The 27626-nt window shown below is 41.5% G+C and overlaps 1 protein-coding gene across 2 annotated transcripts in view; it reads right to left on the bottom strand.

The window, feature by feature from the left end:
• Window positions 1–9073: 9073 nt before the first annotated feature.
• Window positions 9074–27626, bottom strand: part of LOC129825431 (uncharacterized protein C14orf132-like) — a 31325-nt gene continuing 12772 nt past the window's right edge. For both annotated transcript variants that reach the window (XM_055885527.1, XM_055885526.1), the window contains one exon: window positions 9074–12370. In XM_055885527.1, coding sequence (XP_055741502.1) covers window positions 12149–12364 — 216 coding nt within the window. In that variant the 5' untranslated portion in view covers window positions 12365–12370 and the 3' untranslated portion in view covers window positions 9074–12148. The remainder of the gene's footprint in view (window positions 12371–27626) is intronic.

The following is a 27626-nucleotide window of genomic DNA, read 5'->3' as shown; positions in this document are numbered from 1 at the left end:
TTTTTATGTTTATTTACGTATTAGGGTACCTGAGGTTTAATTGTAAATGTTGTTTGACTTGTTTGGAGAAGTTTATTGGTAACATTTGGGATTCATTTTGTATGTGTTTTGAAGGAGGGAAACCGGTGGATTATTGAATGAAGCGTGCCAGCTAAACTGAGTTTTTGGGGTGCCAACAAAAGAAGATCTTCAAAGGTAAGGCATTTATTTTATCGCTATTTCTGACTTTCGTGTCGCACCTGCCTGTTTGAAAATATGCGTATGCGGGGCGCTGTCCTCAGATAATCGCATGGTGTGCTTTCGCCATAAAGCCTTTTTGAAATCTGACACAGCGGTTGGATTAATTAAGAAGTTAACCTGTCTAGGATCAGCGTGGCGCTAGCGGCACACCCCCCCCCCCCCACTGAAAAACCAGTGCCGCGAAATTCAAAAAAAATATTTTTTTAAAATATTTAACTTTCACACATTAAAGTCCAATACAGCTAATGAAAGACACAGATCTTGTGAATCCAGTCAACATTTCCGATTTTTAAAATGTTTTACAGGGAAGACACAATATGTAAAGATGTACATCTATTACCTAAAAACACATTAGCATAATCCACCATCTTTTATTTGTCCACCAACACCAGTAGCCATCACCAATTCGGCTAAACTAAGATATTTATAGCCCCTAACCAACAAAAAAACTCATTAGATGACAGTCTGATAACATATTTATGGTATGGGATAGGTTTTGTTAGAAAAAAGTGCATATTTCAGGTAGATGGCATAGTTTACAATTGCACCCACCATCACAAATGGACTAGAATAATTACAATGAGCAACGTGTTTACCTAACTACTAATCATCAAACATTTCGTAAAAATACACAGCATACACGAATCGAAAGACACAGATCCTGTGAATACAGACAATATTTCAGATTTTCTAAGTGTCTTACAGCGAAAACACAATAAATCGTTATATTAGCTTAGCACATAGCAATTAGCAGCCCAGCATTGATTCTAGCCAAAGTGAGCGATAAAAGTCAACATCGCCAAAAGATATTAATTTTTTCACTAACCTTCTCAGAATTCTTCCGATGACACTCCTGTAACATCACATTACAACATGCATATACAGTTTGATCGAAAATGTTTATATTTAGCCACCAAAATCATGGTTAGACAATGTGAAATGTAGACAAGCTGGTAAAGAAAAAGTCCTTGCGCCACTTAGACAGTGATCTACTCTTATACATAAATACTCATAAACGTGACTAAAAAATATAGGGTGGACAGGCATTGATAGACAATTTAATTCTTAATACAATTGCGTTATTACATTTTTTAATTTATCCTTACTTTTCAATACAGTTTGCGCCAAGCGAAGCTACGTCAAAAAACATGGCGTCCTAAGCCACTAAAATGTTTCGACAGAAACACGATTTATCATAATAAAAATGTCCTACCTTGAGCTGTTCTTCCATCAGTATCTTGGGCAAAGGATCCTTTCTTGGGAGAAATCGTCTTTTGGTGGAAAGCTGTCCTCTTGCCATGTGGAAATGTCAACTGCGTTCGGGATGAACTGAAAAGCGTGCCCAACTTTTCACATCGTTGCAAAAATAAATGTCCCAAAATCGCACTAAACGGATATAAATTGCTATAAAACGCTTTAAATTAACTACCTTATGATGTTTTTAACTCCTATAACGAGTGAAAAGATGACCGGAGAAATATAACAGGCTAAACTAACGCTTGGAACAGGTGCGCGCCGGTGTCCTCTAGGCTCATGACGCAGCTCCCAAAGAATGACTAGCTTCAGGGTTTTTTCATTTGTAGGGCCTGTGAACGCGCAATCGACCCCGTTGGAATCGTCATCACGTAAAGGCATCCAGGGGAAGACGTAAGAAGTGTCCGTATAGTCATAGCAACGACAGTGCCCTTTTAACTGACTTCAGAAGAGTGGCCAACATTTCTCAAATCTGACTCCATGTCAGGGAAATTGCTGTAGAATGGGCTCTGTTCCACTTAGAGACAAAATTTCAACTCCTATAGAAACTATAGACTGTTTTCTATCCAATAATAATAATAATATGCATATTGTACGATCAAGGATTTTGTGGGAAGCCGTTTAAAAAATTAGCCAAATTAGCATAAATAGTCTAAACAGCGCCCCCATCCCCAACAGGTTAAGCTTTATTTTGATGTATTACACTTGTATTTTCATGAATGTTAAATATTTCTATTGTAATTTGAATTTCGCACTCTGCAATTTCACTGGATGTTGTCGAGGTGTGTCGCTAGCGGAACGCCTGCGCCAGAAAGGTTAATGTGTTGGAGCCAAACAGTTGTGTTGTGACAAAGTAGTGGGGGTATACAGAAGATAGACCTATTTGGTAAAATACCAAGTCCATATCTTGTTGTTAATCCCACCAAAGTGTCCGATTTCAAATATGATTTTCAGTGAAAGCACCACAAACGATTATGTTAGGTCACCGCCAAATCACAGACAAACACAGTCATTTTTCCAGCGAAAGATAGGATTCACAAAAAGCACAAATAGAGATAAAATTAATCACTAACCTTTGATGATCTTCATCAGATGCCACTCATAGGACTTCATGTTACACAATACATGTATGTTTTGTTTGATAAAGTTCATATTTATATAAAAAAATCTGAGTTTACATTGGCGTGTAACTTTTACTAGTTCTAAAAACATCCAGTGATTTTGCATAGCCACATCCATTCAACAGAAATACTCATCATAAATGTAGATGATAATATAAGTTATACACATGAAATTATAGATATACCTCTCCTTAATGCAACCGCTGTGTTAGATTTTTTTTAAACTACGGAAGAAGCAAACCATGCAAAAATCTGAGACGGCACTCAGAACAATAGTCAAATTAGCCGCCATGTTGGAGTCAACAGAAACCAGAAATTATATGATAAATATTCCCTTACCTTTGATGATCTTCATCAGAATGCACTCCCAGGAATCCCAGGTCCACATTAAATGCTTGATTTGTTCAATAATGTCCGTTATTTATGTCCAATTAGCTACTTTTGTTAGCGCGTTTGGTAAACAATTCCAAAGTTACGAAGCGCGTTCCCTAAAAGCTGACGAAATGTCCAAAAGTTCAGTAACAGTCAGTAGAAACATGTCAAACGATGTATTGAATCAATCTTTAGAATGTTGTTAACATACATCTTGAATAACGTTCCGACCGGAGAATTACATTGACTTCATCTCATGTGAACGCGCATGGTGAAAGCATGGTCAGGTCATGGCAGACCTGACTAATTCCTGTCTCATCCGCCCCCCCCTTCACAGTAGAGGCATCAGACAAAGTTCTACAGACTGTTGACATCTAGTGGAAGCCGTAGGCTCAATGGGAACTGTGTTGAAAACCTACCAACCTCAGATTTCTCACTTCCTGTTTGGATTTCTCCTCAGGTTTTTGCCTCCATAGGAGTTCTGTTATACTCACAGACATAATTCAAACTGTTTTAGAAACTTTAGAGTGTTTTCTATCCAATACTAATAATAATATGCATATATTAGCAACTAAGACTGAGGAGCAGGCCGTTTACTCTGGGCACCTCTGTGTACCTTTCATCCAAGCTACTCAATACTGCCCCTGCAGCCACAAGAAGTTAAGACATGAAGATCAGTCAATACGGAACATTTCAAGAACTTTGAACGTTTCTTCAAATGCAGTCGCAAAAACAATCAAGCGATATCATGAAACTGGCTCTTATGAGGACCGCCACAGGAGTGGAAGACCCAGAGTTACCTCTGCTGCAGAGGATAAGTTCATTAGAGTTACCAGCCTCAGAAATTGCAGCGCAAATAAATGCTTCACAGAGTTCAAGTAACAGACACATCTCAACATCAACTGTTCAGACGAGACTGTGGTAATCAGGCCTTCATGGTCGAATTGCTGCAAAGAAACCACTTCTAAAGTACACCAATATAAGAAGAGACTTGCTTGGGCCAAGAAACACGAGCAATGGACATTAGACTGGTAGAAATATGTCCTTTGGTCTGGAGGCCAAATTTTAGATTTTGGTCTTTGTGAGATGTGGTGTGGGTGAACGGATGATCTCAGCATGTGTATTTCCCACCGTAAAGCATGGAGGTGGAGTTGTGATGTGTGGGGGTGCTTTGCTGGTGACACTGTCTGTGATTCATTTAGAATTCAAGGAATGCTTAACCAGCATGGCTACCACAGCATTCTGCAGTGATACGCCATGCCATCTGGTTTGGGCTTAGTGGGACTACCATTTATTTTTCAACAGGACAATTACCCAACACACCTCCAGGCTGAGTAAGGGCTATTTGACCAAGAAGGAGAGTGATGGAGTGCTGCATCAAATGACCTGATCTCCACAATCCCATGAACTCAAACAAATTGAGATGGTTTGGGATGATTCGGATCGCAGAGTGAAGCAAACGCAGCCAACAAGTGCTCAGCATATGTGGGAACTCCTTCAAGAATGTTGGAGAAGAATTCCAGGTGAAGCTGGTTGAGAGAATGCCAAAAGTGTGCAAAGCTGTCTTCAAGGCAAAGGGTAGTTATTGGAAGAATCTCAAATATAAAAATATATTTTCATTTGTTTAACACTTTTTTGGTTACTACATGATTCCATATGTGTTATTTCATAGTTTTGATGTCTTCACTATTATTCTACAATGTAGAAAATAGTAAAAATAAAGAATAATCCTTGAATGAGTAGGTGTTCTAAAACTTTTGACCTGTAATGTATATTCCATAATTCCATTCTTCTAATTTTAGGTTGTTTGTATTGTGTGTGTTGTTGTGAATTGTTAGATATTCCTGCACTCTTGGAGCTAGAAACACAAGCATTTCACTACACCCCCAATAACGTCTGCTAAACATCTGTATGTGACAAATACAATTTGATATTCAGTAAAAAAAAAAACAGTTTTTATGTAAAATTAAGCATAATGATTATGGCTCTAGGTTGCAAGAAAAATCTGTTAGAGGTGTTTGAAGATCCCTTCTGGATCACCCCCCAGCCGTCCTCACATACTTTGTGCCCCCTCAGATTTTGGGGATGCATGATGCCCCTGTATGCACTGTACGAGCAGACTACAGTATGTGGATGTGTTCAGCATATACAAGTTCCATTGATGTTATTGATGAATCCATTTTGATAAAAATGTGTGGGAGTATTCACATGAGACACTGCGTTATGTGGAGTGAAGAAGAACATAACACATTAGGATAATTCACGAAAGCTGTCAGGTCTTTCTACAGCCTACAGCTTGAGATAATCTTTTAACATTTTTATTCCATGACATGTGTACCATTTTCCCAATGAAGTATAGGAGAATAAAGACTGATATCCTCACGGCACAATTCATACAACTTTTATTTGAAAATGAAATCATGACATTTTTTTGTCTTATTCTGAATGACAAAGCACTGCCACCTTCTGGCGTGATACAGTAGCTACTGTAGCATATTCCAGAAACTGGACCAAAGACAGTAAAGTTCAGAAGTGATGAATAGTTTTGCCAGCATCCAATCCATATAAACTGATTTATCACAGACAAACCTGTTCAAACTGACATTTTGAAACCATTCAGTCTGATGTTGTCTCATTCTCATCCACATCAGGCTCACAGCAACAGCCAAACTACAGCAAGACCCACCCCATCTCCTAGATGTCTACGGGTGGAAAATATGTTTACCAGACTCTAATGTCAAACAGGTTCCACTGGTCTCAATCAATCTGCCAAAGAGCCGTCATGGAGGACACAGCCAAGCCTCATCTACCCTGTCAAGAACAAGTAACAAACAGAGAGGTCTGGGCCATCAATCTCGTCACTAGGTTTAACAGGGGATTGATCAGAGGAAGAGCCAAAGCCAAGCAGCTGCTACGGGGAACCTCTCCTTCACCTCAATCATTATGTTCTAAATGAGAAGGCTTTGTTTATCATTTTTTAAATACTATTGTCACAGTTATAGACAAGTGCTAATTTAGCTTCTATTATCACGAGACAACCAACCCGTCCAATGGAATTTTCACTCTTTTTCTTTATGGGGCTAATCGTTCCTCTTCTTTCTGAATTCATCCCAGCACTTGAGCTGCTTCAAAGCATGCTGTTTTTGTTGGAAACTCTGTTCTGTAATCTTATCTCTTGAACATTGTTTTGGAATCTATTTATTAAACATTTTAGGCTATGGAAAAATCCATCAAGGTGAATCGAATGATGTTATGTATGGATATGATATTGGTAACACTATGGAAACCATATCGCTCTATCAGATTACTCTGAGAAAGCGTTGCTATTATGGAATAAACTTCACATCTCATAAATGAGCAAAGGGGAAAATTCAGGCATGACACTCATGTAAATTATCAAAATGCAATGCTTTAGTGTTGTGTTTCAATTGGTAGCTACCTTCTGTTGACTTCCAGTTCAATGGCCAATCTGCTTTTAAGCCTTGCTTAATCTTAATTAGAAGGGGAAACAACCGCATCTATCATGCTTATAAGGGGATCTTCCTGACATCCATCAAGCAGGTTTACCTCAAAGTCAAACTTGTCCTTTTGGGTTTTACGTTTGGATTTGTTTTCTCTGGCAGAATGCACTTTTAATATACAGTCATCCTTTTATAGGCTAGGGGTGAGTTGTTACATGATTGGACATGGCATTCTACCATAGTAAGCAATGGCAAATCAAAAATCCCATCCAGTGTAACATTACTGACATAGGAAGTCTAGATTGCTTTCTGCTGTACATACAGGAATATGTATTTTTTGTAAGTGGAGGTGTTGCCCAGTAAATGGCTTAATGACATTTGAATGCACTTTCATTGATCCAATAACGACAGGAAAGCAACGTGTAGCTAGTAATGGATTCTGGCATATTGCGTTGTGTGAACATGACCACTGGGGTGTTTCTAGGGTTACGCTCACCTCACACGCAGAAATGTTATGACTAAGAGGACAATAAAAAATAATGGAAAAGCTCCGGGAAATGACTCACTGACTAAAGCCATGCATGGATTTGTTGTCCACACAAACAGATAAATTCAATCCATATTAGCAAAACTTAAACATTCTAGCTACCTTGACACCTGCATGGCGGAAGAAATATAGTGTGTCACTATTGCAAGCATCAATGAAGAAATTCAAATCGCCACTCTGCTGTGCTTTTACTGACTGCCCTTTGTGCACCCTGGTTTCAGCGCTGGGATCCGGAGAGGGTTGGCTGGTCACGGCTTGCTTTGCAGCTCCAGTGAAGAGTGGTGTGTGCAGTGGGTCGGTGTTGGACGTGAGGGCTGTGCTAAGTGCGGCACAGCAGGGCACTGTGTGATGTGAATTCTCAGGAGGCAGCAGCTGTCCCAGAGGAGTGGAGCAGAGACGGCGTGTCAGCTCAAGCCTGCGGTCCGTATTGTTGAGACGTCCAGCTTGACTGAGAGTGTATCCATGCAGAATGCATAATGAGTGGTTACACACAGCGGCCCGTTTCTCCCGCTCTCACAGACTGGGAAAAGAGCTGTACCTTATTGAACTGAAATGAGAAGTTATTAGGTAGTACTTTTTCATTCCGATCGAATTTGCTTCGTTTAGCAATGGATCGAACCTGGGCTCATTTAGAGATTTTGTGACATTTTGGGTTTCTGGCTCTGTGTGTCATGATTGGCTAATAATGTGAAAGTGGAGTGAGGTGGCAAGTTGTCTGCATCATTGTCACTCTATGATTATCTGGCTTCTTGGCTTGAATGCAGCGTTTTAAAATCAATGTCACCAAATTACTCTGAGCATTTCTCCATAGCTGAGGAGCAATTTCTGTAGGCCACCGGCTTTCTGTAGGCCACCGGCATCCTGTAGGCCACCGGCATCCTGTAGGCCACCGGCATCCTGTAGGCCACCGGCATCCTGTAGGCCACCGGCATCCTGTAGGCCACCGGCATCCTGTAGGCCACCGGCATCCTGTAGGCCACAGGTATTCTGTAGGCCACAGGTATTCTGTAGGCCACAGGTATTCTGTAGGCCACAGGTATTCTGTAGGCCACAGGTATTCTGTAGGCCACAGGTATTCTGTAGGCCACCGGCATTCTGTAGGCCACCGGCATTCTGTAGGCCACCGGCATTCTGTAGGCCACCGGCATTCTGTAGGCCACCGGCATTCTGTAGGTCACCGGCATTCTGTAAAACACCGGCATTCTGTAGGCCACCGGCATTCTGTAGGCCACCGGCATTCTGTAGGCCACCGGCATTCTGTAGGCCACCGGCATTCTGTAGGCCACCGGCATTCTGTAGGTCACCGGCATTCTGTAGGTCACCGGCATTCTGTAGGCCACCGGCATTCTGTAGGCCACCGGCATTCTGTAGGCCACCGGCATTCTGTAGGTCACCGGCATTCTGTAAAACACCGGCATTCTGTAAAACACCGGCATTCTGTAAAACACCGGCATTCTGTAAAACACCGGCATTCCTATAGGCCACCGGCATTCTGTAGGCCACTGGCATTCTGTAGGCCACTGGCATTCTGTAGGCCACTGGCATTCTGTAGGCCACTGGCATTCTGTAGGCCACTGGCATTCTGTAGGCCACTGGCATTCTGTAGGCCACTGGCATTCTGTAGGCCACTGGCATTCTGTAGGCCACTGGCATTCTGTAGGCCACTGGCATTCTGTAGGCCACCGGCATTCTGTAGGCCACTAGCATGATTAAAGTAACCAAGGTCTATAATCGAAAAGTAAATCTGAAACATCAGTTTTAAATACCAACCAGTAGAGCTTCTTATGAAACATAATGCAGCATTTCTGTGATCGACTGAGATTGTTGGGAAACTGCTTGGATATTGAAACACTCAGTCATTTCACATTGGTAAATGCCATTGAGATTATTATCTCTGAACATAATAATTATTGAATGTGAGGATGATATTGAGAATGACAGAAGAACATGAGTATATGCTAAATGACTCCTGTGACATATACTTTAATTATTTTAAGACAACTTTAATGACATTAGATAAAATAAAATGTTCCTCAAGGATGATTCTGTGTTTCTGTGAATCATCACACCCAGCCACATGACATTTACCAAACTACATTTTAATAGTACATACTTAATAACTGATACAAAAAACCATAGTTACAGTGCAAGTGAAGAACAATGTAGATTATCACACCATCTATCTTTACAAATGGTATTTTCAGTAAGACCTTGAATACTTAGTTAATGAACTGGAACAACGTCATAATCAACTGCTCTGAGTATGCAGAGCGTACTCAAACATCCATGTATAAGTCTTCAGAGTTATTGTCTTGAAATAGTTTGCTGTTTGGACGATTTTATATGAATAATCTAGAATGGGGTTAATATCTGATTTCAGATAAAATCCATCTACGCCCAAATTAAATTAAATTATATATATATATATATATATATTTAATTGAGCTCAATCTCATTAGAAAAAAATCATACTTCTCCAGAAAAAGTAAGAGAGATTTCTTAATCAGCATATCATTAAGACCGCTCCAACAAGTCATCCATCTCTCTGTTAATGATCGATTAATCAACGTTAATAACAGACCAACTTATCACACCAAACCATATGGATCGAAGGTCTCATCCATTATAATCATAAGGAGATTGTATTCCCTATCCCAGGACTACATCACGCGGTGACCGTCCCTGCCGTCACAGTCAAACCAATGTCAGCATCCCAAATGGCGCCCTATTCCCTACATAGTGCACTACTTTTGACCAGGGCCCACAGTGTGTTATTTGGGGAATAGGGTGCCATTTGAAAAGCAGACATTGACTATTCACAAACTGTGACTGTATTAATGTTGTGTGTTTGACCTCCTGGGGTCTGCTCTACGGTGAGGCAGAGACACATCAGAGATTTAGCCTCCCAGTCTCAACGCTACACTTAAAGGGGCTGCTGCAATTTAGAGAGTGACTTTGGGGTTTGGAGGTGTGGATGCCCTCTGTCTGGTAACTGTCTCTGAATCCCACCGCTGACACCAATGTGCACCAAGGGCACACAGTAAAAGCAGTAGACAACTATTCTGGCTCTCCGGGGTAAACACAATGTGTGAAGAGCAGAGCTCTCCAACCCTGTTCCTGGAGAGCTACCCTCCTCTAGGTGTTCTCTCCAACCCTGTTCCTGGAGAGCTACCCTCTTGTAGGTGTTCTCTCCAACCCAAGCTACACTCCCGTAGTTTTGCTGCAACCCCAGTTGTAACTAACCGGATTCAGCTCATCAACCAGCGAATTATTAGATTCAAGTGAGCTATATTAGGGTTGGAATGAAAACCATTAGGGTTGGAATGAAAAGGATAGCTCTCCAGGAACAGGGTTGGAGAGAACACCTAGGAGGGTAGCTCTCCAGGAACAGGGTTGGAGAGAACACCTAGGAGGGTAGCTCTCCAGGAACAGGGTTGGAGAGAACACCTAGGAGGGTAGCTCTCCAGGAACAGGGTTGGAGAGAACACCTAGGAGGGTAGCTCTCCAGGAACAGGGTTGGAGATAACACCTACAGGAGGGTAGCTCTCCAGGAACAGGGTTGGAGAGAACACCTACAGGAGGGTAGCTCTCCAGGAACAGGGTTGGAGAGAACACCTACAGGAGGGTAGCTCTTCAGGAACAGGGTTGGAGAGAACACCTAGGAGGGTAGCTCTCCAGGAACAGGGTTGGAGAGAACACCTAGGAGGGTAGCTCTCCAGGAACAGGGTTGGAGAGAACACCTACAGGAGGGTAGCTCTTCAGGAACAGGGTTGGAGAGAACACCTAGGAGGGTAGCTCTCCAGGAACAGGGTTGGTGAGCCCTGCTCTATGGTATCTAAGGGCAACCAGCAGTAGAAAACTAAAGCTCATATGTGTAGAGTATCATTCAATTTATGGTATCTAAGTTGACTCTTAATGTTATAGAGTATCAGCTAATGTATAATGTGATCGATGTCCACATGTGTGTGTGTGTGTGTGTCTGTTAGGTAGATGTGCTAGGGAGTTTAGAGAGAGATAAACAGGTGTGCTGCACTGGGAACGAGAGACATGGTATCCTTGAGGCACATAGCGACAGAGATGCATCGCTATGGCAACTGGCTATTGTCGCATCCAGGGCTCATTAAAACTATTTGGCTTGGAAGGCAGTTTGGGTTACAATGTGTTTTGAGACTATAAAGAGGAAGAAAGATAATACTCGATCAAAATATACATCAAGACCGACATTGAAATGGTTACAGCAGTCACATCAAGATGTATGTACACTAGACTTGAATCCAAGTGACTTCTAAGTGTGAGGAATGTTGTTTCCACATGTAAACATCTGTGAAAAGTGTTCAAGGTGAACATCCATTCCTATAAATTGTAGTTCCCGCTCATATGGGTTTGAGGTCTGATAGGGGTGTTTAAGAGAAATAGATTTAGGTTACCCTTACCATCTTAAATATAAATATGCTGGGAAAAGATTGTCTATTCAGCACTCAAGGCTCACTTAGGCAAAAAAAGAGGAGAAAAGCGGAGAACTAGATTAACTTGATCCAAAACTGATACTGTCAGGTGAACTATATTGTCATGAAGACAGTAAAGATCTTTAGACATTCTGTGTCTAGTAAGTTCGTCATAAACCTCATATTTCGGGCAGATAGATGTAGAATACAGTAACGACTGTGATGTTAAAGACATGTTAAAAACTTACCAGTGTTACTTTCTATACAATGATCTCTAAACGCTCCAAACGGCACGTTACTAAGGTTTTATTATCTGAATATTTTACGCCCAATGATTTCAGATTTGACCAATGACATCTGATGGTATTCAGAGTACATCACTGTTCACTATTTAAAGCTTCATCAGAAATGTTAACATCTTCATGTATACCGGTAGTCAACAGCACTAATGTATACAATATTCCATATTTTGACCTTTGGCTGCAGTAACATGACCAACATATTACACATATTAATTTCTGTAATTGTGAACAATGCCTTGTCTTTCAAATGCTTGGACAAGATGCCAATGCAAGAATCATTCACTGCTCTGTAACAGTGTAGCCTTTGAGAGTGGCCGTTGGCTGCTGTGGTGTTCCTAGCGCATGTCCAAATGTCTTGTCCAGAAGCTTCCTCCTGCTGGCATGTCTCCATCATGGCTTCCTCCACTCAGAAAGTGAAAGCGTACACCACTCCCACGACCACAATGTTCCCTATGGTGGCGGTGATTGCAATCCAAAGCCAGATGGCGTCGCGGGACATGGGCTCCCGCTCCGGCTGGTCATGGGCCGCCATAGAGGCGGCGTGGACGCTGGCCGAGGAGTTGAAAAGTGAGTGGTCCGTGCTGTCGTCATCATTGGGCGAGTCCATGAAGGCCCCCGCCATGACCGACTGAAAGAGAAAACGAAGCGCATTCAACTCAGAGGGACAAATATCGGAGTTTTGCACAGTGCTTTAGACTTAGAATTACACTCATTTCATGTATAACTAGAAACAGTGCTTCCCTATCAATATAGTCCAGAGGCCTAATCGTCTTCTCCCTTTCGATATTCATTAACTATTCAGTTCATTTATCTCCTTTCCAACGTTATCTTGGACTTGAGAAAGTAAATAGTCTGAAAACCTTGATGCTATGGCTCTGATTCATTGCGAATTCAGAACCCTTATCTAGAAAGGTGAAGCTATTTCAAATAGGCCATTGGAGCATATATATTAAGATTATTTGTAATACATTAAAACGTTTTCATTGAAAGCTATCTACAATGAGCTACTGGAATGTCAATGTTATGCTTTCTCCAGTGATAGTATGGAACCTATAGATTACTACACATTCAGAACATAAACGCAGTATCTCAATACTATCGACAGTAGGGAGGAGGATGCCATGACAGAATCCACTATTCTTATAAAATAATACACAGCTATACTCAGGTAGCCAAACCCCCAAAATACGATAGAGTGACAAGAAAAGTGTTCTCCTTCACACAGTGTATAGCCAATACAACACCCATACCAGAAAATGACAAATCTGTCACTTAGGGTCCCCTCTAACACGTGGTCCCGTGTGGCTCAGTTGGTAGAGCTTGGCGCTTGCAACGCCAGGTCTGTGGGTTCGATTCCCACAGGGGAGCAGATTGAAAATGGATGCTGTTGCTCTGGATAAGAGCTTCTGGTGGTTGATGAGGCTGCTACCTGTTTCTGTGAACCCCTTCTGTGGTGGTTAGTTTGTCACATGTGAAGGTACTTTTCAGTAGAGGGAAAGATGTATTTTGTGAACATTGTCTGATTGAAAATGCTAAATGAGAAAAAGGGCATGGAGTACCAGATCCTTTATGAGTGCCTTGTTTCCTGTGATTTCTTTAAGAATTGACCGTTTGCTCATTTATAGCAAATTCATGAGAAAGGGAGTTTGTGTATTGTACAGTAGGGGTATATTAAAAGTACAGCCAGAGTGACAGATTGAAGTCCCTAGAGACCTGGGCCCGTATCCACAAAGTGTCTCAGGGTAGCACTGATCAGGGTCCAGTTTCATAAAACATCTGAAGTACATTTTCTCCTTATCTTTTCCCTTAAAGTTTCTTTAACTTTAAGTCAGTTACACAAACATTTAACATACATTTAACATTTAAGTCATTTAGCAGACGCTCTTATCCAGAGCGACTTACAAATTGGAAAGTTCATACATATTCATCCTGGTCCCCCCGTGGGAATTGAACCCTGGTCCCCCCGTGGGAATTGAACCCACAACCCTGGCGTTGCAAGCGCCATGCTCTACCAACTGAGCCACACGGGACCAGGGACCACCATTTTTAAGGTGAATTTCCCCCTTAAATTAAGTTACCAAGTTAAAACTTCTTGACGCACGGATCCCTTTAGCGGGATCATTTTCACCAACAACCGCTGAATTGCATAGCGCCAAATACAAAAGAAATTGCTAAAAATATGTATAATCATGAAATCACAAACGCAATATAGCAAAACACAGCTTAGCTTGTTGTTAATCCACCTGTCGTGTCAGATTTTGAAAATATGCTTTACAGCGAAAGCAATCCAAGCATTTGTGTGAGTTTATCGATCACTAGACAAAACATTAAGAACACCTAGCAGCCATGTAGATTGGTCACGAAAGCCAGAAAAGCAATAAAATGTATCGCTTACCTTTGATGATCTTCAGATGTTTGCACTCACGAGACTCCCAGTTACACAATAAATGTTCCTTTTGTTCGATAAAGATAATTTTTATATTAAAAAAATATATTTGTTTGGCTCGTTTTGTTCAGTATTCCACAGCCTTAGGCAGGTCATCAATGCCTTGACGAATAGGATCTGTAAAGTTCGTAGAAACATGTCAAACGTTTTTAATAATCAACCCTCAGGTTGTTTTTAACATCAATAATATTTCAACCGGACTGTAAACTATTCAATACTGGAGAGAAAGAAAATGTCGAGCAACGAGTGTCGCGCGCATCAACTAATGGAGGGACATCCGTGTATCCACTGACGCGTTTTGATAAATCTCGCTCTTTTTTCAAAATAAAAGCTCGAAACTATGTCTAAAGACCGTTCACAACCTGAGGAAGCCACAGGAAAAGGAATCTGGTTGATATCTCTTTAAATGGACGAAAGGCGACCTCCCGGGTGGTGCAGTGGTCTAGGGCACTGCATCGCAGTGCTAGCTGCGCCACCAGAGTCTCTGGGTTCACGCCCAGGCTCTGTCGCAGCCGGCCGTGACCGGGAGGTACGTGGGGCGACGCACAATTGGGCTAGCGTCGTCTGGGTTAGGGAGGGTTTGGCCGGTAGGGATATCCTTGTCTCATCGCGCTCCAGCGACTCCTGTGCCGGGCGCAGTGCGCGCTAACCAAGGGGGCCAGGTGCACGGTGTTTCCTCCGACACATTGGTGCGGCTGGCTTCCGGGTTGGAGTCGCGCTGTGTTAAGAAGCAGTGCGGCTTGGTTGGGTTGTGCTTCGGAGGACGCGTGGCTTTCGACTTTCGTCTCTCCCGAGCCTTTACGGGAGTTGTAGCGATGAGACAAGATAGTAATTACAAGCGATTAGATACCACCAAAATTGGGGAGAAAATGGGATAAAATTAAAATAAAATTAAAATAAAAAATGGACGAAAGGCAGGCAATGGAAGGGTGATCTTTCAAAATAAGAGTCACTTCCTGGTTGGATTTCCTCAGGTTTTCGCCTGCAAAATCAGTTCTGTTATACTCACAGACAATATTTTGACAGTTTTGGAAACTTTAGTGTTTTCTATAATACTCTGTCAATTATATGCATATTCTAGCATCTGGACCTGAGAAATAGGCAGCCTACAATGGGAACGTTATTTTTCCAAACATAAAAGTTCTGCCCCCTAGCTTCAAGAGGTGCCCATGAGGTCCCTTAAGTGCTTCATTCAGTATACTGTAGATGCCAATGTAAACAGCATTTATAGAGGTGAATGTTCCTTTCCTCTGACCTGGTTTCAAAAGGAAAACATCCACCAGCTAGCTAGGTACTTGGTTAAACCATGAAAGTTGCACTATATGTTCACTCATGACTGCATGGCCAAGGCACAACTGCAACACCATCATTCATTTTGAACAGTGGTAGGCCTGATCACCAACAACGATGAGACAGCCTATAGGGAGGAGGTCAGAGATCTGGCCATGTGGTGCCAGAATAACAACCTCTCTTTCAACGTGATCAAGACAAAAGAGATGATTGTGGACTACAGGAAAAGGAGGACCGAGCACGGCACCATTCTCATCGACGGGGCTGTAGTGGAGCAGGTTGAGAGCTTCAAGTTCCTTGGTGTCCACATCACCATCAAACTATCATGGTACAAACACACCAAGATAGTTGTGAAGAGGGCACAACAAAGCCTATTCCCAGGAGACTGTAAACATTTGGCAAGGGTCCTCAGATCCTCATAAACGTTCCACAGCTGCACCATCGAGAGCATCCTGACTGGTTGTATTACTGCCTGGTACACCAGGCGGTGTCAAGAGGAAGACCCTAAAAAATTTCAAAGACTCCAGCCACCCTAGTCATAGACTGTTCTCTTTGCTACCGCACGGTAACCGGTACCGGAGCGCCAAGTCTAGGTCAAAAAGGCTTCTTAACAGCTTCTACCCCCAAGCCATAAAACTCCTGAACAGCTAATCAAATGGCTCCCCAGACTATTTGCATTGTCGTCGTCCCCCACACCCCCTCTTTTACGCTCCTGCTACGCTCTGGTTATTACCTATGCATAGTCACTTTAACTCTACTTAAATGTACATATTACCTCAATTACCTCAACTGGTGCCCCCGCACATTGACTCTGTACCGGTACCCCCTGTATATAGCCTCGCTACTGTTATTTTACTGCTGCTCTTTCATTATTTTTATTATCTATTTTTTACCTAACACTTATTTTTCTTAAAACTGCACTGTTGGTTAAGGGCTTATAAGTAAGCATTTCACTGTAAGGTCTACACCTGTTGTTTTCGGCGAATGTGACAAGTAAAAATTGATTTGATTTATCCATGGCTACAAAGCTAGCTACCTAGTTAGCTTGACATGCTAGAAAGTTATAGAAACAAGATGAGTAACTAAAATTATATTCTGAATCAATTTGTTTCTCCTGTCATGAATGTAAAAGTCCTATTTTGCGATATCCCAAATAAATGTGTTCTCTTTAAGAAGACATTCAGTCAGTGAATCAAGTCGTCTCCATGATAACCTGTCCAAATAATCATATTAATTATAATCAGAATGGCCAAACCTATCCTAGATCAGCCCTATTTTGAGTTGCTTTGTGGATAAGGGCCCTGATCAAAGAAAGGGCTGTAATGACTTTTCTGTAGATGTGTCTGTTTTTCAGGTTTCCACCTGACTGCTCCAGCTATTCACACCTCAATGAGAATCAATAAAGAGGAATTAAAGAGACAGCTCACCCACATGTCAAATGTATTTCATCTCATGCCCAGTGGGAAAGCTATGCAGTATTACATCTTAAGGATGTAACGTCATGGTTGTAAACTGGTTTTCTGGTTGAGAAGGTGTCAAATAATCAGGCTACCCGGAAGAAGGCACTGCGTTACCGATATGTTGGTTATTAGGCTTACCCATTAAATTCGGCATCTGCGGTGAAAGGTGGCAGAGCTAGAGAGGTGTTTGTCAGACCATGAGACATCACAAAAATTGGTCTTGTCATTAAAACGTAAAGTGCCTTCGGAAAGTATTCAGACCCCTTGACTTTTTCCACATTTTGTTCCGTTACAGCCTTATTCTAAAATGGATTAAATACAAAAAAGGTCCTCAATCTACACACAATTACCCATAATGATTTAGAAAAACAGGGTTCTAGACATTTTTGCTAATTTATAAAAACGTAATATCACATTTAAATAACTATTCAGACCCTTTACTCAGTACTTTGTTGAAGCACCTTTGGCAGCGATTACAGCATTGAGTCTTCTTGGGTATGACGCTACAAGCTTGGCACACCTGTATTTGGGAAATTTCTTCCATTCTTCCCTGCAGATCCTGTCAAGCTCTGTCAGGTTGGATGGGGAGCATTGCTGCACAGCTATTTTCAGGTCTCTCTAGAGATGTTAGATCGGGTTCAAGTCCGGGTCTGGCTGGGCCCCCCAAGGACATTCAGAGACTTGTCCCGAAGCCACTATTGCATTGTCTTTGCTGTGTGCTTAGGCTCATTGTCCTGTTGGAAGGTGAACCTTCACCCCAGTCTGAAGTCACTGAGTGCTCTAGAGCAGAGTTTTCATCAAGGATTTCTCTGTACTTTTCTTTGTTCATCTTTGCCTTGATCCTGACTAGTCTCCCAGTCCCTGCTGCTGAAAAACATCCCCACAGCATGATGCTACCACCACCTTGCTTCACCTTAGGTATGGTGCCAGGTTTCCTCCAGACGTGAAGCTTGGCATTCAGGCCAAAGAGTTACATCTTAGTTTCATCATGGTCTGAGTGTCCTTTAGGTGCTTTTTGGTAAACTCCAAGCGGGCTGTCATGTGCCTTTTACTGAGGAGTGGCTTCCATCTGGCCACTCTACCATAAAGGCCTGATTGGTAGAGAGCTGCAGAGATGGTTGTCCTTCTGGAAGGTTCTGCTTTCTCCAAAGACGAACTCTAGAGAAGTGTCAGAGTGACCATCGGGTTCTTGGTCACCTCCCTGACAAAGGCCCTTCTCCCCTGATTGCTCAGTTTGGCCGAGCGGCCAGCTCTATGAAGAGTCTTGATGGTTCCAAACTTCTTCCATTTAAGAATGATGGAGCCCACTGTGTTCTTGGGGACCTCCATGCTGCAGAAATGTTTTGGTACCGTTCCCCAGATCTGTGCTTCAATACAAACCTGTCTTGGTGCTCTACGAACAATTCCTTCAACCTCATGGCTTGGTTTTTGCTCTGACATGCACTGTCAACTGTGGGACCTTATATAGCCAAGTGTGTGCCTTTCCAAATCATGTCCAATCAATTAAATTTAACACAGGTGGACTCCAATGAAGTTGTAGAAACATCTCAAGGATGATCAATTGAAACTGGATGCACCTGAGCTCAATTTCTTGTCTCATAACAAAGGGGCTGAATACTTATGTAAATCATGTATTTCTGTTTTTTCTATTTAATACATTTTAGAAAAATTTGAAAAATATTTTTTCTATTTGTCATCATAGGGTATTGTGTGTAGGTTGCTGCGGAAAATGTTTTATTTAATACATTGTAACGTCATTTTTTTTTTTTTTTTTACAGTCAAGGGGTCTGAATACTTTCCGAAGGCACTGTATGTAGCATCCGAACGGTTCGACCTACAAATCATGGAAAGGGGAGACTCATGAACCTGATGGTGTTCTCCCTTTTATTCTACGACCCCCACAAGTGTCACGGGACTCTTCTATATGTAACCGGTACCGGTAAAAAATAAATAATGGTGTATGACGGTTTTGTGCCTACCCAAAAATGTGTTTAAATATGTGTAAAAAAAATAAATATTGTATCTCCTAGATATAGGACAAACACTTAAAATCTTGTTTTTTAATATTTCGTTTTTTTAACTGTCTTTTTTGCCATTCATGAATGAGTAATTTAACGCTTTTCTCTGCGCTATAGTAGTAAAGGCCAGATTCAAACCATTCAATTGAAGAGAAGATTCAAACCACTTGAAACAGAACTGGGGAATGTGAACAAAGGATCAAAGTAAATGGTTTTGAAACATTCTTTTTTTTTTTTAAAGCTAAGTACCCTGTTAACTAACGACTGATTGATTGCTATTTAATGCTGTCAATAATTTAAATTCAATAAATACCTTACAAGGTTAACTAAGAAAAACTGCAATGACAAAAGTGTTGTTTCCATCACTGTTCCTTATTTCATCTTCTTAACATCACTGTCATACACACACAGACACACAGACACACATACACACAACAACTCGACTGCCCCAGAGACCTACCCTCAAAGCCTGTGTGCCTTTGAAGACAAACCATTCTGTCCGAATGAGAGATGGAGCCAACACTTGCTTATTCGTTAACATTGGATTACACAAGTTCAGCTCCAACTAACCATTAAAGTGCTACGTTCAGGGTAATAGAGGTGTCTGTCACAGCCATAACGTCTTTTTGAAATGGCTTTCTGGCATATATATTGGCTTCCCAGTGTAGACCGTGCTAACTCACAACTGAGACAATAATTAAGAGAAATCGACAAGATGCTAGGTCTGGAGCCTTGATACTGCCCTGGCTAGACAACCTAGATTTATGAACTCAATTCAGTTGATTTTCGGCGCTCGCTCTTCATCACTGTCACAATCACATTCTACGTAAATCTCCAAGTGTCAGCTGGTCTTTTTATTCATTGTTCTTTCTCTGCCTCACAATTTCTTGTCTTGCTCTGGTGCTCGTATATATTTTGTTAGGATACCCACTGATCCTTTACATAATAAATGTGAAAAGAAGTGTAAGATGCATCATTCACAATATCGCTTGTGTTAAATATGACCACTTATCGTAGTATACAGTACATTACGCTAGCACATCCATAGAACACCATACTTCTGTCCATTTTTTAATCAGGAGAGAAAACAATGCATTTCAACTGAGCTCCCATAGGAATGAACATCCACCTCTGGTCTCTTGGCCCTCCCACCCTTATGGGAGGTCAGCTCCTGCTCAGCGCAGTCAAAGCTCTTCTCTGTTCTTATACCCCAATGGTGGAAACAGCTTCCCCCTGATGCTAGGACAGCGGACTCCCTGTCCATCTTCCGAAAACGTCTGGAATCTTACCTCTTCAAAGAGTATCTCAGTCTTGTTCCCCCTTGCACTTGTCTTTTCCTACTAGCACTGACTTTTCTGATGACTTCTATATTCAGGAAAAATGTACTTACTACAACTGTGATATGTGGCTGTCTCACCTAGCTATCTGAAGATGACTAAGTCAACTGTAAGTCGCTCTGGATAAGAGCGTCTGCTAAATGACTAAAATGTAAATGTAACATCAACAGAAAACAAACCACATCCTGGTATGAGTGTCAGGATAGTTCCTGTATGTAAGTGGCTGTCAACCCTACAGCCTGGACTGGAGCATATTTGTTAGAGAGCACTTTAGGATTCTTCTTTACAATGCAGCTGTCAGAAGCAGTCACTGTATCTTTATGTTTCTACGGGCAGTTCCTCAAATAAGCCTTCAGCCTGTCGTTAGTCATGGCACTTTGCTCTCAGTTCACTAGGGCTTCTTTACAATACACTACTCTGATGATACAAACTAGGTCCAGGAGAGATACTTGTGTAAAGAGACGGATCTAGATTCAAATCTCTCTTTAAGAGATGTCTCCCACACTACCTCAAGAGGTAGACATCTACACCGTTTGAGTGGTACAGTGCACAAGGGCTCTCCCACACCACATGTCCTTTCAATAATTACATTATTTACATTAATACCAAAAAACAGCATTTTTGCTCTGTTAACCAAATTGAAAATGAAAGGCTTTTAAAATATCCACACATTTGTGAATCATTGCATTAATGAAGTGTGCAACATTGTGTGCAATATGGCTTAGATGAGAAGCATCTGCATAGTTTGAATTGCTATCCCTATTTTGTTTGTCTATATACTATGGTATTTACGGTATGCTAATAGCTACTCACACATGAAGCAAGAATGTACCTTTAGCCACACCACAGCCAAGGTTAGTGTAAAGAGAAAATGAGCAAATCTGATGTGGAAGAGTGATAGATCTCACTAGACTTATTTTAGTAATGTAAAAGGCCCACAAATGATCTTCCGTCCTATTCACCGGTTGCACCTCCATTACTCGGTGCCCAAAAGTTGTGATAAGTCCAGTCAATCTGGAAGGAGGCTAACAAATTTTTGTCTAAATTACACTATAGTGTCCTGGAAAAAGGATGACATTGCTAAAGTAGACACATATTTAGAAGAGAACAACTTTGTCATCATCATCTTGTCAAATTTACTTTAGACAGATGATGTTAGCTGACAATGTTGTCATTAGCTAGCAAAGGTTGTCAAAAATATAAAACAATGCTAAAGTTAGCTAGTTAAAATCCAGTGATCTCCCCTCAATCTTAGCTAGCTAGCTAAAGTTATACTGCATATAAAGTTAACATGGTGATATTAAAATGATGACAAAAGGTTTTCCTACTAATTATTTACCTCCTTTTGAAATATCATTGTATTTCCAAGCCACTGTAATGCACTTCTGATTAAATCTTCATCAGCGCTCATTAACAATGCATTGAGTGGAATGCTCATTCGGGTATCAGTCCAAAATGAATGTTCAAAACAATATTGTGACGAAATGTGCAACCTATGAATAGCCAGAGGTTTCAGCAGGAAGAAGAAGGATGTAACGTGTTCAATCGCAAGTACAGAATCAGTAGCCCAGAGCTCCTGTTTGCTCAGCGGAAACATAGAATGAGTACTCACATGTCCACTTTGAACTGAAAACATAGTAATGACAGTGAGCACTTCCATCAGCTGTACATTACTCACCTGTGAAGAGCACTCTCTCTAATTTAAAAAATCAGTCTCTTGTACAAATGGATTATTGAGACAGTGGGTTTCAACTCTGACATTCTCTTCTCTTCTCCTAAACACACTGAAAATATCATCCATTAACTACAGGCTACTGTGTACACTCATTCAAATGTTTGGTATTTGGTATTTTATTAGGATCCCCATTAGGTGTTGCAAAAGCAGCAGCTACTTATCCTGGGGTCCACACAAAACATGACATAATACAGAACATTAATAGACAAGAACAACCCAAGGACAAAACTAAATATTTTTTTTTTTCTGGACACATGTAGCCTTCATATCAATACATACACACAAACTATCTAGGTCAAATAGGGGAGAGGCCTTGTGCCGTGAGGAGTTGCATTATCTGTTTTTTGAAACATGGTTTGCTGTTTATTTGAGCAATATGAGATGGAACAGAATTCCATGCAAAAATGGCTCTATATAATACTGTACGCTTTCTTGAATTTGTTCAGAATTTGGGGACTGTGAAAAGACCCCTGGTGGCATGTCTTGTGGGGTGTGTGAGCTGTCAGAGCTGTGTGTACGTTGACTATGCAAACAATTTGGGAATTTCAACACATTGTTTCTTATAAAAAATGAAGAAGTGATACAATCAGTCTCTCCTCAACTCTTAGCCAAGAGAGACGAGTATGCATAGCATTTATATCAGCCCTCAGATTACAATGAAGAGTAAGACGTGCTGCTCTGTTCTGGGCCAGCTGCATCATAATTATGTCTTTCCTTGCAGCACTCGACCACACAACAGGACAATAATAAAGATAAGACAAAACTAGACGCTGCAGAACTTGCTTTTTGGAGTGTGGTGTCAAAAAAGCAGAGCATCTCTTTATTACGGACAGACCTCTCCCAATCTTTACAACCATTGAATCTATATGTTTTGACCATTTCAGTTTACAATCTGAGGTCTGTAGTAATTTAGTCGCCTCAACTCGTTCAACAGCCACACCATTCATTACCAGATTCAGCTGAGGTCTAGAACTTAGGGAATGATTTGTACCAAAAACAATGCTCTTAGTTTTAGAGATGATCAGGACCAGTGTATTCCTGTTCACCCATCCAAAACAGACTGCAACTCTTTGTTAAGGGTTTCAGTGACTTCATTAGCTGTGGTTGCTGATACGTATATGGTTGAATCATCAGCATACATGGACACACATGCTTTGTTTAAAAGTCGTTGGTAAAAATAAATAAATCTTCTTATTATCATTTTATTTCAACCAATCATCAGTCATTTGTGTCAGTGCAGTACATGTTGAGTGCCCTTCTCTATAAGCATGCTGAAAGTCTGTTGTCAATTTGTTTACAGGGAAATTGTCAAAATAAAATGCTAACTTCATTTTTCCCAACCGTTTACTAAGAACTGACAGCTTGTTCCAAGCCATTATCATGCTTTCATTCATACAAACCAAGCAGGGAAAGCACAAGCGTCTACAGAAAATGCCCCAAAGCGAGTGTCACCCATTTAATAAGGCTGTAACTGTATAATTATTGAGGCAACTACATGCTTTTGAAACGTCCACATACTGTAGGGCTGGAACAATTACTGTATAGTTGTGTAATCGACGATTATGGATCAAGACCGCCATGAAGATAAAATCACTGTCATAACCGTTAAATACAGTACTAGTCAAAAGTTTAGAAACACCTACTCAATGGTTTATCTTTATTTGTACTATTTTCTACATTGTAGAATAATGGTGAAGACATCAAAACTATGAAATAACACATATGGAATCATGTAGTAACCAAAAATTGTTAAACAAATGAAAATCTATTTTATATTTGAGATTCATCAAAGTAGCCACCCTTTGCCTTGACAGCTTTTCACACTATTGGCATTCTCTTAACCAGCTTCATGAGGTAGTACCCTGGAATGCATTTCAATTAACATGTGTGCCTTGTTAAAAGTTATTTTGTGGAATTTCTTTCCTTAATGCTTTTGAGCAAATCAGTTGTGTTGTGACAAGGTAGGGTTGGAATACAAAAGATGGTCTTTTACCAAATAGGGCTAAGTCCAAATTATGGCAAGAACAGCTCAAGTAAGCAAAGCGAAACTACAGTCCATCATTACTTTAAGACATGATCGTCAGTCAATTCGGAAAAGTTTCTTCAAGTTCAGTCCAACCATCAAGCGCTATGATGAAACTGGCTCTCATGAGGACCACCACAGGAAAGGAAAACCCAGAGTTACCTCTGCTGCAGAGGATAAGTTCATTAGAGTTACCAGCCTCAGAAATTGCAGCCCAAATAAGTTCTTCAGAGTTCAAGTACCAGATGCATTTCAACATCAACTGTTCAGAGGAGACTGCGTGAATCAGACCTTCACGGTCAAATTGCTTTAAGGAAACCACCACTAAAGGACACCAATAATTATTGGCTTGGGCCAAGAAACACGAGCAATGGACATTAGACTGGTGGAAATCTGTCGTTTGTTCTGATGAGTCCAAATTTGAGAATTGTAGTTCCAACCGCCGTGTCTTTGTGAGACAGAGTAGGTGAATGGTGAAGTCAAGGCACACTTAACCAGCATGGCTACCACAGCATTCTGCAGCGATACGTCATCTGATTTGCGCTTAGTGGGACGATCATTTGTTTTTCAACAGGACAATGACCCAACACACCTCTAGGCCGTGTAAAGGTTATTTGACCAAGAAGGAGAGTTATAGAGTGCAGCATCAGATGACCTGGCCTCCACAAACTGAGATGGTTTGGGATGAGTTGGCCCGCAGACTAAAGGAAAAGCAGCCAATAAGTGCTCAGCATATGTGCGAACTCTTCAAGACTGTTGGAAAAGTATTCCAGGTGAAGCTGGTTGAGAGAATGCCAAGAGTGTGCAAAGCTGTCATCAAGGCAAAGGGTGGTTACATTGAGGAATGTATTTATATTTTTTAAATACCTTTTTGGTTACTACGTGATTCCATGTGTTATTTCATAGTTTTGATGTCTTCACTATTATTCTTTTTGCAACTTTGTTTAACTTGGTTTAACATATGAAAAACTGAAATACCTTATTTACATAAGTGTTCAGACCCTTTGCTATGGGACTAGAAATTGAGCTCATGTGCATCTTGTTTCCGATTTTCATTCTTGAGATGTTTCTACAACTAGATTGTAGTCCACCTGTGGTAAATTCAATTGATTGGACATGATTTGGAAAGGCACATACCTGGCTATGTAAGGTCCCACAGTTGACAGTGCATGTCAGAGCAAAAACCAAGCCATGAGGTCGAAGAAATTGTCCGTAGAGATCCGAGACACGATTGTGGCGAGGCACAGATCTGGGGAAGGGTACCAAAACATTTCTGCAGCATTGAAGGTGCCCAAGAACACAGTTGCCTCCATCATTCTTAAATGGAAGAAGTTTGGAACCACCGAGACTCTACCTAGAGCTGGCCGCCTGGCCAAACTGAGCAATCGGGGGAGACTTTGGTCTGATGAGTCCTTGGGCAGGGAGTTGACCAAGAACCCAATGGCCACTCAGAGAGCTCTAGAGTTCCTCTGTGGAGATGAGAGAAGCTTCCGGACGGACAACAATCCTTGCAGCACTCCACCAATCAGGCCTTTTAAGTAGAGTGGCCAGACGGAAGCCACTCCTCAGTAAAAGGCAAATGACAGCCTGCTTGGCATTTGCCAAATGGCACCTAAAGGACTATCAGACCATGAGAAACAAGATTCTCTGATCTGAATAAACCAAGACGGAACTCTTTCGCCTAATTGCCAAACGTCACGTCTGGAGGAAACCTTATACCATCCCTACGGTGAAGCAAGGTGGTGATGGCAGCATCATGCTGTGGGGATGTTTTTCAGTGGCAGGGACTGGGAGACTAGTCAGAATCGAGGGAAAGATGAACGGCGCAAAGTGCAGAGAGATCCTTGATGAAAACCTGCTCCAGAGCGCTCAGGACCTCAGACTGGGGCAAAAGTTCACCTTCCAACAGGACAACACCCCTAAGCACACAGCCAAGACAATGCTGGCGTGGCTTCTGGACAATTCTCTGAATGTCCTTGAGTGGCCCAGCCAGAGCCCGGACTTGAAACCAATCAAACATTACTGGAAAGACCTGAACAGCTGTGCAGTGCCACATTTTGCAATTCAAACAATTATAATGGTGACCATGGTCATTTGGCTGACCAATATCGTCATCCAAAATGTCATGACTGTCACAGTTCTACTCTACACAGCATCAGCCACTTCTACCTCTCTCATAGCTACTACTTCCTCCCTCACCAAACAGAAAAGGACCCAACAATCAAAAGGTGTACACGTCTAAAACTTGAGAAACCAATATGACATGCTATCTAACAAAACATAAAGTGAAACACTTTCATGGATGCACACGTATAGCAAGTCTGGCCCACATACTCATTGGCTTTGTTTGCAAACTTGAATATGGAGTCCAATACCTATAAACACCTGGTTCACATCACAATTAAACTCTGAGCTGTACTACCGTTTTCCAATACAGACATTGTTATTCTATGTGCTATTATGGACCAGACATTTAAACCTGCTTTATCCTGACCTTTGTAGATTTGTGGAAACAAGCTCATTCCATGTCCATCAGTGATGTCTCCATCCTTCCATCGCTATGGTAATATATTCTATTCAAATCAAGCACACTTCGTCATCTTAAAGGATATCACTATTTCGCATAGTTCATAACCAACCAATTGATTAGGAAAATGTGTTACAATTATTGGAATTCTGCCTCCACAATCCATAGTCGTGGAATTTTCATAGGTCATATTGAGCCTACCTCAACTTAATGAGTATGGTGTTTCATTTATAGCATGGAAAGCAATGCAGGAACATGCAACTAGTTTCTCTTTACACAGTAATATCTAGCGCGGCACCATTTCCCAAGTCTGATTGAGTCCAGTCATACTACTGAAGATGGAGCATCCATGACGCAGCACAGTCATCCAGCTATTTTCTATCTGCCCAGTGAGCGTCTTATGGGGATAAAGGAACATTATATGGGCACAAGGCGAGACCCAGATGCAGACACAGGAGGCAAATGGTTAGTCTTTGTTGTTTATTTAATCCAAAAGGAGTAGGCAAGAGAATGGTCGTGGACAGGCAAAAGGACAAAACCAGGTTCTGAGTCCAAGAGGTAAAGAGTGTCAGACAGGCTCGATGTCAGGGCAGGCAGAAGGGTCAGACAGGCTCGAGGTCAGGGCAGGCAGAAGGGTCAGACAGGCTCGATGCCAGGGCAGGCAGAAGGGTCAGACAGGCTCGATGTCAGGGCAGGCAGAAGGGTCAGACAGGCTCGAGGTCAGGGCAGGCAGAAGGGTCAGACAGGCGGATACGGAGTCCAGAAAAAACAGGCAAGGGTCAAAACCGGGAAGACTAGAAAAAGAGAATAGAGAACAGGAGCACAGGGAAAAACATGCTGGTTGACTTGAAAACACACAAGACAAACTGGCACAGAGAGACAGGAAACACAGGGATATATACACTGGGGAAAATAAGCGACACCTGGAGGAGGTGGAGACAATCACAAAAACAGGTGAAACAGATCAGGGCATGACAAACATAGAACATGAGAACTGCTATTTTAAGTGTCGATAAATGAAGAAGAATGATTTGACACAATTTTATTG

This window comes from Salvelinus fontinalis, chromosome 27 (genome assembly GCF_029448725.1).
Source record: "Salvelinus fontinalis isolate EN_2023a chromosome 27, ASM2944872v1, whole genome shotgun sequence".
NCBI classification, from domain to species: Eukaryota; Metazoa; Chordata; class Actinopteri; order Salmoniformes; family Salmonidae; genus Salvelinus; species Salvelinus fontinalis.
The sequence above is the reverse complement of the archived record's forward strand: the minus strand, read 5'-3'. Positions and strand labels throughout refer to the sequence as shown.